The 10,546-nt window shown below is 41.4% G+C and overlaps 2 protein-coding genes across 2 annotated transcripts; both read left to right on the top strand.

Moving 5' to 3' along the window:
* The first annotated feature begins 16 nt into the window (after positions 1-16).
* On the top strand, positions 17-7,191 carry hprt1l (hypoxanthine phosphoribosyltransferase 1, like). The gene is made up of 9 exons (XM_080907246.1): positions 17-1,413; positions 1,728-1,834; positions 2,217-2,400; positions 2,597-2,662; positions 2,750-2,767; positions 3,006-3,088; positions 3,911-3,957; positions 5,499-5,575; positions 6,622-7,191. The coding sequence occupies exons 1-9, from the start codon at positions 1,396-1,398 to the stop codon at positions 6,667-6,669; spliced, it is 648 nt and encodes a 215-aa protein (XP_080763372.1). The 5' UTR covers positions 17-1,395; the 3' UTR covers positions 6,670-7,191.
* A 619-nt stretch (positions 7,192-7,810) lies between these two features.
* On the top strand, positions 7,811-9,745 carry nudt7 (nudix (nucleoside diphosphate linked moiety X)-type motif 7). Its single transcript, XM_080907236.1, has 3 exons — positions 7,811-8,325; positions 9,003-9,161; positions 9,260-9,745. Exons 1-3 carry the CDS (start codon positions 7,936-7,938, stop codon positions 9,611-9,613), a joined length of 903 nt encoding a protein of 300 aa, XP_080763362.1. The 5' UTR covers positions 7,811-7,935; the 3' UTR covers positions 9,614-9,745.
* Positions 9,746-10,546: the final 801 nt, after the last annotated feature.

Below are 10,546 nucleotides of genomic sequence, written 5' to 3'. Positions count from 1 at the left end.
TTGAGTTGGAGAAATGGTAAATGGCCTGTATTTGTATAGCGCTTTCTAGTCCCTAAGGACCCCAAAGCGCTTTACACAACCTGTCATCCACCCATTCACACACACATTCACACACTGGTGATGGCAAGCTACAATGTAGCCACAGCCACCCTGGGGCGCACTGACAGAGGCGAGGCTGCCGGACACTGGCGCCACCGGGCCCTCTGACCACCACCAGTAGGCAACGGGTGAAGTGTCTTGCCCAAGGACACAACGACCGAGACTGTCCAAGCCGGGGCTCGAACCGGCAACCTTCCGATTACAAGGCGAACTCCCAACTCTTGAGCCACGATCGCCCCCCTTGGAGAAAAACAAATGTGCAAGTGCTTACGCTGTGTGTGTTTGTGTAAACTGGTAGGGCAGTTTTAACTTGACAAATTGCCAACTGTCAACTGATATAGCTGACTTGTTTTAAAGCGATACTACATAAATACAGCAAAACTAAGCTTTAATTTAAATACTTAAGGCAAGAAAGCCAGGGGAATAATGTTCCCCTGTAGAGAAACTGTTATTAATAGAGCATAATGGGAAAAGAAAATACTTTAGATCTTTTAGAAATTGCACACAATTTGTTTTCACATTTGAAGCTCATCAAGCAGATGATGCAAAGCAATGTCCTCAGCAAAGGTTCTGACTAGTCTGAAAGACACAGCTAGCACCTTAATGAGTAATAACCCAGTGAATTGCCTGTTTCAGTATAACTTTTTCACACTTATTCTTTCATACACAAGTTTTGCATTAGTAAAGAATAAAAACACTTTAATTACAACTGTGATAATCATTTAACATTTCTGATTTTTTAAATTTGAATTAAGCTACAGGAAACATTTCTAGCACATATTGTCAAATTAAAAGCGGTTTAATTAATGTATTGGGCTTGTCTGTGAAATCATTGCGGAGCACAGATGCGTGATAAACGCTCGCGCACAGCTCTTTGATGAGGAGGAGCCGTCACCTGGCATGTTTTTGTTTTTTTTAAACTGCGTCATCTGCAGCCTCTCCCCAGCGCTGGAAGTTTCTCGCTCTTTCACTTACCAAAATATACGAGTAGGAGTAACACCACCATAGCGCGTTTAAGCCCTGGTTGTGTGGGACAAATCAGATTATCGGAAAGACAAACTGGATTCTGACGTAAAGGGCTTAAAACCCGGCGGAGGAGCGTCGCGTGTGCCGCTCCAGCTCACAAGCAGTCCGTAAAAAAAAAAAAAAGAAAAAGGAAAAGAGGAGAGCCGCTCGTGCAGCCTCCTGTCATCAAACCTCCACACACCCCTCCTCTTCCCCGTCTCTCAGGACCTGAGCATGACTGTTCAGATTTTTCGCTGCGACTGAACGGATCGGACGGCCGCCGGGGGTGTCATGGCTTCCTATCTGCAGGTGAGGCTGCCAGCTGCCGTCCTCTCTCCGGGCTGGGGTGTTTCGTACTTGTCGGGGTGTGGTTGTGCGCGGGGCACGGTAGGCCCTTTTAAATAGAAGGGAGGAGGCACGAGCTTTTCCCTCGCAATCTAAGCTGTCATGCCTTTTTACCTTACCGCCACCCTACCACTAATTCGCCCAGTAAATTGGGTAAACAGGTGGTTGAGAGGCTCGGTGTTGCCGGGGGTGGGGGGCTTCACTTTGATTTAACGCATCTTTGGCGCACATTATCTGTCAGTGCCAAATAGTTTGCGCATTTCAATTTATGGTTCCAGATAGCTGATGATGAGAAAGGCCACGACCTGGACCTTTTCTGTGTTCCCAGACATTATGAGAACGATTTGGACAAGGTGATTATCCCACATGGACTCATCATGGACAGGTAAAGTGATTTGTCACCTCTCTGGCTGGGTTTTTTGTTTTGTTTGTTTTGTTTTGGGGGGGGTTGGGGTTCACAGCAGACATCTTTGTTGCACAGGTGTACTGATGATGGGAAACTGCTGCAATCGTGAGGTACTTAGTGGAGCGGACTCGTGTTTTCAGAATGTGTGCTATGAAAAACAGGTGTGCACTATACAAAATACTGCTAGCCACAACCAGGGGTGGATTTGTATGTGGGTTTGAGGGCATATGAAGACTCAATGCCAGTAGTGCTAAAGTGCAAAATCACTTAAAGGATATTCTCCCCATCATTTAAGAACTAGGCGTCATTATGATTTACAGTGCTGTCACTGTTTCTCTCTCCCACCTCCTCTTTGATGCAGGACAGAGCGCCTGGCCCGCGACATCATTCGAGACATGGGGGGACACCACATTGTAGCTCTGTGTGTGCTGAAAGGCGGCTACAAGTTTTTTGCAGACCTCCTCGACTACATTAAATCACTGAACCAGAACAGTGATAAATCAGTCCCGCTGACAGTGGATTTCATTAGGGTGAAGAGCTACTGCGTAAGCCGCCTTTCTCATTTCATGGATGTGAGCGGAGGGAAATGGAGTTGGCAGAAGTACAAATGAGAGCATTCTTGTTAAAAATCGCTGCAGTGCAGAGGCATTTTGGAAAAGTAGACTTTTTTTTTTTGATAAAAACTTTCATTATGAGGGAGTTTGAGCTTATGGATACTGTCTCATTTTTGTGCCCCCCCAGAATGATAAGTCAACTAACAATGTTAAAGTCATTGGAGGGGATGAGCTGTCCAATCTCGCAGGCAAGGTTAGTCTTTCTGTCACAGAGAAATACTGCTGTCTTCTTCATAGAGGTTTAAATTATTAACTTTGCTTCTGTTTTTTTGCTCCGCAGAATGTTTTGATTGTTGAGGTAAGCTCTTGTTATTATCATTCAGGTGGCTGAATGATGAATGAATCATCTAAAACATGATCTCTATTATTAGGGTTAAATAAAACATTAAATACTCATATTTTATTACTGCTACTGTAGTGGTTTTAAATTACAGTTATGTTTGCTTGCTTTTAACATTAAATATCAGACATGATATCTGATAGATGCTTATTTGTGCTTACATCTCTAATTCGACCACTTCCGGCCTTGTTGAAAGGATATTGTGGAGACAGGAAGGACGATGGAAACACTACTTTCTCTACTGAGTGAATGTAATCCTAAGATGGTTAAAGTTGTAAGGTAGGCACCCTCAGATGCTGTTTATAGTGCATGAGACTGAATTACAGACCTCCACAGTAACTGGCTGGTATGTCTTCAGAGAGACAAAATGCATCTAACTAACGGGTACTCTCCTTTAGGACTGTATTAGAGATGTGATGTGACGGAAGGATGGAGCAGCTTAAGAGTTAATCTGCAGTTCTATTAACTGCACTGTGGAGGCAGAGGCCATTTCTCTGATGTATTCCTGATAGCAGGTTAAAACAGGAAAAGTGCTCAGCCGATACAGTTCCCCTCTGTTTGCACCACTTACAGTAGTTTGGGAGGGACATCTCTGTGGCTTTTATGTGTGCCGTGTAATAGTCTCCTATCAGTTTTTTGTCATACCCATTTAAATAGAATTATAGACTTTTAAGGGGTAGTTTACCACAGGAAAAAATAAAACTCCTCCCACTTGAGTGTGATTTCGAACCATGTGATTATTTTCTGTTCCCCCTGAGGTTTTGCAATATCTACCACTGAAATGTCTTTCGAGCACACTGCAGCTGAACAGACACTTTTACAATCCACAAGCGTCTATTTTTTTCAGTTAGAATTGTCATTTTCTAGAATCTACCACAGTAAAAAATTTATTTTGTGAAATAGGATTCCCCAGTTTTGTCTGTACATGGGTCCATAAGCTAAAAAAAAAAAAAAAGTTTAATCTTGGACTGCAAATAGCCATCTATGGGTGGATGTAACAGGGCAGTGAAAGATGTAAAACGTGACCTGAACAGTCTTTGTTTTGATGACAGCTTTTTGTCTTTGACTTCCTCATAAAGCTTTCCGCATTTATCATTCTAGTCTCCTGGTGAAGAGGACCCCAAGAAGTTCAGGATATAGACCAGACTGTGAGAACCTCTTATTTTTCTTCTACATTCTCTGTGTAGTGACGAATGGTATGGCTCAATTTGTGACTTTCAGTCATTTGCGACTCTTCGAAGACCCAGTGAAAATTTTAATAAAGCAGGATTATAATTAATCTCAGGGAAATCTACTCTAAATGTAGCCGAGCCTGGCACTTATGTACTAATGCAAGCCTTATAACCCCCTGCTCACACCATCTATGATTATGTAATGCTTTTAGGTTTGAGTTGGGTAATCTCTTTAAGATCGTCCCTCAAGGACAGCTGTTACTGTAAGTGTTTTGACTTTCCGCTGAGACCATAAAAGAGCAGTGACTGCTTGTTTATGTCAGAGCCAGTTTGTTGCTTGTTTTCTTCCAGTGGTCTTAAAAGTAGCTTCTGGTTTCTCTTATTTATAACCCCTTGTATCAGTGATATTACATAGGGAGATTTCCTCTTCTCACAGCTCCTAATGCTCCTATCACTGCAGCCACTTTAGACTTTACCTTTCCCATCTGCTCCAGTTGTTTCTTCTGCCCTTGCTAGTTCTCTATTTTTTGTGTTTCTTCTTAGTTGCTGTCGGCTGAGATCCCCACATCTATCACAGATGCACCTTGTTAACCACCACTATGTCTGGTTGGTTAGTCAGCAGCTGCTTGTCTGTCTAGAAGTCAAGCTCTGATAGGACCTTGTTGTTATACTGCTATGATCAGAACTCTCCTCTAAGCCATCCTTTTCTATCCACTGGTAGTATTTCTTAATGCCAGCTCCTTCCTCTATCCGTTGATGGTACATTCCAGGAACAGATTCCCATAGGGGTTTGGTCATCCATGATAGTTCCTCGTCCTGTTCCCCAAGTATCCTCAGTTGTCTGAGGTATTCTTGGCACTCACTAATCCTCTCCGTTCCTTTTTTCTGTTGCTCATAAACCCTCAGGGTGCTAGACTTCAGGTAGAGAGCTCCGTGCATTGTGAGGAGTTTTGGTGTCTTGACATGAGTGCCATCTCTCTCCTCCTGTGGTCAGCTTATTATTCAAACTGGGTATCTGATGATCGATAGGGCACAGACATTGATGGCTTGGATCTTATTCCTTCTGTTCAGCTAGCTTCTTAGAACCTACAATACCTTTTGGAGGTATATGGCTGTGGCTGATCTTTGTGCGACTTTGTCATGGTTCTCGTTGGCCTGTGGGATATACAGGTACTTATAGTTGTTCTATATATCTGCTATTTTATCTTCTGGCAACTGCACCCCTTCATATCCATCGTATCAGCTCTTAATGATGAGCTGGCTTAGAGGGTTGAGGCCTATGCAGAACAGCAGCGGGGACACTTTGGTATATTCTGCATTTGATGGCAACTTAAGTGATTGCCTTCGATTTTGTTTCCTGTGTTGTGTTCCACAGACCCACTGACTTCCTGATGAAGGTTATTAGTATACTATTAGCTTTGTACAGTGCCAACCACTCCAGTATCCATGTGATTTTACTTATATAATATAAATACATATTATAATGTTTGTTTGTTTGTTTGTTTGTTTTCCCCCAGACATCGGTTTTGAGGTACCGGATGCCTTTCTGGTTGGCTATGCTTTGGATTACAACGAGTACTTCAGAGATCTCAGTGTAAGTGTTTTTTGGAAGTTGATTACTCAAGGTCTCCTATTATAAAGGTGATTTTTAACACAGATTTAGCTGGTTTGGATTACTGCAACATCCACTGGAGATAGCTGTGGTTCTAATAATCGCTGGCAAGCTGGTATAATACTGGACCCTGATTTGCCCCCATGCGTCCATTGGCATGCAAGTTTGTGAATGTGTGTGATAGGGTGAATGGTGCGTGTAGTTAAAAAGTGCTTTGAGTGCTCAGAGTAGAAAACCAAAGTGCACAAGTGCCAAACCATTCTATTTACAGAGGTGTGGAAAATGTTAGATGTTTTTACATGCTCACAAGAACAAGTGCACCTGAGATACTGAATGAGTAATTGGCTTGATATTTCACAAATTATCTGTCTGCCCTAAGATGAAATTATTTTAGATATTATTGCTTTTACATGGTTGTTTTGAGGACCCATCTAATATGAATTATCAGGATTTATCCTGCATTAAAAACTGATTTTGACCTTCACTGAAAGGAAAATTTTTTTTTTTCTCTAAATGGTCTAAGTGGGATTACATTTTCTTTAGCTTAGTTTGAGTGCACTAGTTGTGCCATAACAATATGTGGACCAGTTATGCTTACATACATAGTCACCCACCAGAGTCCCAATTTTAACCTAATCATGACATTATTTAGGCAGACTGTTGATGTTAATTTTAGTCACTTTATCCTCAAATCTTCAAAGTGGAAAAGTATATTTATAGTGTTTTGTATAGTTACAGGATTGGGCAACAAATGATTTTTTTTTTTATTTATTTATTTTTTTATATGGTTGTGTAGTGTTGTATTAAAATGTTAAGGTATTTCTGAAAATAACTTGGCCTTAAATATTTGCTGCAGTAGGAATAAAAGAGGTGTAAAAAAAAAAAAGGCAACTGCAGTTTCAGGGTCCTGATGTTCTGCCTGCTTACGCACCATGAGGCTGCCATGTTTGGTGTCACTGGTTTTTAGTGAAACCAGTGTTATAATATTCAGCATTTCTGTTGATGTTTTTTCCTCTTCTTTTCCTCAGCACATCTGTATACTGAATGACCAAGCAAAGGAGAAGTACAAAGTGTGAGCAGATGAAGTGCTGCAGAGGCCGATGTCTGAATCGCTGAAGACTTGGACCACTGTGACGAGCCTCGTTAGCTTTGCTGTGTTTTGAAACGTATTTATTTTTCTATATGCGAATCCACAAAAAGTGACTTGTGGGTTGTAACTAACTTTAAGAACATTTCTTTCCCCCCTTATAAGTGGGATTAATTCTGTATATTATCAATATTTTGGTTGTCAATTTATTGAATTTATGTTAAGACTGAAGGTGTAAATAACAGTTTTGAATAGAAGTGGAGATAAAAAAAATGTAATTAATTTGCTCTTATGGAAGTACACACATCTCAGGCTACTGCTTTATTTTCAGTGAGCTGTCAGATTATTTGTAGCCTTCGAATGTTTGAATGTTTCAGTTTGGATTTATACTGAAGACATATCCTCTCATTATGCCATAAAATGACTTGTCATGTACTGTATGTTTTGATTCATGTCCAATGTTTTCACCAAGGATCTCTTTACAGCAATACAAATCCCAGTGAAACCTCGAGTCTGTTTTCTATTTTCCCAGAAGAGGGAGTAACACTGCATTTATGCATGTTTTTACAAAAGTAATAGGCCTACTTTAAACTAATTACCAAAACACACTTGACTGTGGTACTATGTGAAATAGGAGTGGCAAGAAAAAAGGATGTGAGGGGGGGTGTAGGACATGTTTCAGGGCAGCAAGACTGTGGTTAAGAATGACAAGTACAGTTGGGATTGTATCAGGAAGGAGGCTGAGCTGGAGGTAACCAGGATATACAGGATTAGCAAATGAGTACATCAGATGGACAGGTTGGAGAGACGAGGCTGAGATGGTTTGGATGTGTGCAGATGATAGATCGCGGATATACTGGAGAAAGGATGTTGAAGATTGAGGAAAAGAGGAAGGAGTATGTACAGTGGGTTAGTGAGACAGAGGAGAAAGCTACGGATAGGGTGATGTGGAGGTAAATGATACACTATGGCGACCTCTAAAGGAGGCAGCAGAGAGGAGACTAACGCGACAAAAATACCCTCTCTCGAGTTTCTCCGCAGTCATGATAATCTCCGTGATCCTATTAGAGAATGTTTTAAATTATCAAACACTCTCAAAATACACTTGTACTCTTTTTGAGGCTCAAGCATCAACACCAAATGCTTTAGCTAATTGAATAACGTGTCTAAAGCGGAAGTTGTCGCAATTCGACATCACATCCGTTTCTGGTGTTAGCTTAAACTCGGGCAGGAAGTAGCTGTCAAAGAAGGGCGAATGGTATTGGGAAAGTTTACCATTATATACACATTAGCTTTCCTACAACGCAGGTGTTTTCTGAACTACCATGGACTGATTAGACTTAGCTCTGCTGCTAACGTTAGTTTCACTGTAAGCATAACAGTATTGTTTTTAGCTGTCAACGTTTGTTTTCCAAGATTTTGTGTTTATTTAATAATAAGTCGTACCAGATTGTTCAAGACTTGGACTTTAACCAGGTCACTCACTATCATGCACGTTAAAGAAGAGATTATAGGCATTTTAAAGCAGTTTGACATAGGAGATAAGTTTTCCTATCTGCCATTGCTGCCCAGAGCTTCTGTGCTGATCCCGCTGTTCGTGAGGAGTGGGCGGCTGTACACCTTGCTGACGCTGCGTTCAAAAGAGGTAACTTGAGTGTGTAAATGCGGTTTCTTCTCACTTCTCTATCTGGGGTTCGCCACAGCATTTCATCTACCTTTATCTGACCGCTATCCCCAGCTTCCTTTTCTGTCACACCAACTCCGTGCATGTCCTCAACATCCTTCTCCAATGCAGGCACCCTCTCTTCTCTGCACTTCCAAACCGTCCCAGCCTTGCCTCTAACCCGAACTATCCCTATGATGTACTCATTCCTAATCCTGTCCATCCCACTAACTTCCCCCAAAATGTCAAAAAGTCATCTCCAAAACATACATAAATGCATATAGGTCGATTCACTAACATCTTACCAACTTTCAGTCTTGCTACTGTCTTTCCACGGGCAGTATTGTGGCAAGCACTGTTTCCTCACAGCAAGGTGGTCCAGGGCCTGAACCCACCATCTGGCTGGGGTCTTTATGTCTGACGTTTTGCATGGCTACTTCCCATAGACGGCAGTTAGTGGGGTTACGTTAATGGATGATTCTAAATGGCTGATAGGTGTGAAGGTGAATGCATATGATTGTGTCTGTGTAGCCCTGTCCAAGATGTACCCTTCCCGTCACCCTGTAGCAGCTGAGATAACACTGAGATGGATGCTATCTCTCAGTCACTGTCTTCATCTATCCTGTAAATCCATCTTATTTATGTTTCTTTCTTTGTAGCTGAGGACCAGTGCTGGTGAGGTGTGTTTCCCAGGTGGAAAGAGAGACCCCAGTGACCATGACGATGTGGACACAGCTCTGAGAGAAGCGGAGGAGGAGATAGGTCTATCACCTGATGACGTTCAGGTGGTCTGTACGCTGTTTCCAATCATTAATAAGGTAGAATAAAACATGATTTTCTTTAAGAGTATTGACTGACTTGAGTCTTATTCATTTTCTCAAATCACCCCCTCCTAATTGTCATTCTTTGTCAACAGACCGGTCTGTTGGTGACCCCAGTTGTTGGCTTCATAGAGGAGTCATTTTGTCCCAGTCCAAACCCAGCTGAGGTCAGTGCTGTGTTCACAGTCCCATTGGACTTCTTCACCAGCAAGGAGGACCACCACTCTACATATGGTGTCGTTGGGATGTCGGGGCTGCTGCACTCATTTTATTTTGTGGACACTGATTTGGGAAGCCAATATCACATATGGGGATTGACTGCCTTGCTGGCCATCCTGGTTGCTGTCCTTGCTCTTAAAAAGAAACCCGAGTTTGAAGTTGGCTTTGACTCTGAGGACCCACTAGCATTCTTCCAACAGATCCTACACAGAAGAATCAGTAAACTATGAACAGATTTTCCCCAATACCTGAAGCCCCATTGAATTTACTGTATAATTTCTATGAATGTGTGTAATAATTGTTTGAAAGGATGTATATAAACTTTTCAGTGTGGTGAAAAGATGCAAATAAAAAGATATTTTCAGTTTTTCAAAATTCATTTAATGTAGCAGCAGGATTACAGATATAAACAAAGAGTATACAAATGTCCAGACAAAGGCAAAATTACATGTTAATAATAGTTCAGATGTATGATAACACACCAGGTTTGACTTTTATCCCTACTGCAGGGTCGTAAGGCTAGATACTAAAGCTCAAGCTACACAGAACGGATACAACAGAACTGTTGGAGAATGTGAAATAGAAGCGAACTAGGAAAAGTGAGCAAACTGATTACACACAAGATACAGCTCACACTATTGGCAATTTAATTTATCATGGTTGCCCCTTTTGATCAAGCGTTTCACAGCAACAATAGTAATGTTGACAAGCACATCAACACAAAGTTCTCGCTAAAAACAATCTCCACTGTCTCGTCCCTTTTACCTCACATGTACAAATCTCATGAGGCATGAAAAGCATTTTCAATAGAAAACAACAAGGTGACAATTCACTGGTGAAGCTGCACAATATTATGTTGATATCTTGCAACGGATTGAGAACATGTTAAAGTATAACAGTTACGGTTATGTCCGTGTCAGGGGGAGGAGAGAGTAACGGAAAAGCTTTCGGATGTTAAACAGTCTTAGAGAATAAAAAGGAGCAATGAGACAAAAGGGACACCAGTAAACACAGTAGAGCAACGTTTAAGTTATCAAGGCACACAAAGTTCTGTTGAAAGCGTCACAATTGAAATTCAAAATACCCCTGCAGTATATTTCACATTTAAATATACATGGATATTCATTTACATGACTGAAGGACAAAAATATTATGCAAAGATT

The sequence above is a fragment of the Rhamphochromis sp. 'chilingali' genome (genome assembly GCF_963969265.1).
Source record: "Rhamphochromis sp. 'chilingali' genome assembly, chromosome: 2".
Lineage (NCBI taxonomy): Eukaryota > Metazoa > Chordata > Actinopteri > Cichliformes > Cichlidae > Rhamphochromis > Rhamphochromis sp. 'chilingali'.
This window is presented reverse-complemented; position numbering and strand designations above follow the sequence as displayed.

What these genes read in the sequence shown, in the direction of transcription:
- nudt7 (XM_080907236.1), top strand. Translation starts at nt 7,936, where the DNA reads ATGGTATTGGGAAAGTTTACCATTATATACACATTAGCTTTCCTACAA. An exon ending in TGACGCTGCGTTCAAAAGAG is followed by an intron (nt 8,326 to 9,002) that starts GTAACTTGAGTG and finishes CTTTCTTTGTAG; the next exon opens with CTGAGGACCAGTGCTGGTGA. An exon ending in TGTTTCCAATCATTAATAAG is followed by an intron (nt 9,162 to 9,259) that starts GTAGAATAAAAC and finishes CTTTGTCAACAG; the next exon opens with ACCGGTCTGTTGGTGACCCC.
- hprt1l (XM_080907246.1), top strand. An exon ending in TTAGGGTGAAGAGCTACTGC is followed by an intron (nt 2,401 to 2,596) that starts GTAAGCCGCCTT and finishes GTGCCCCCCCAG; the next exon opens with AATGATAAGTCAACTAACAA. An exon ending in AAGATGGTTAAAGTTGTAAG is followed by an intron (nt 3,089 to 3,910) that starts GTAGGCACCCTC and finishes TTATCATTCTAG; the next exon opens with TCTCCTGGTGAAGAGGACCC.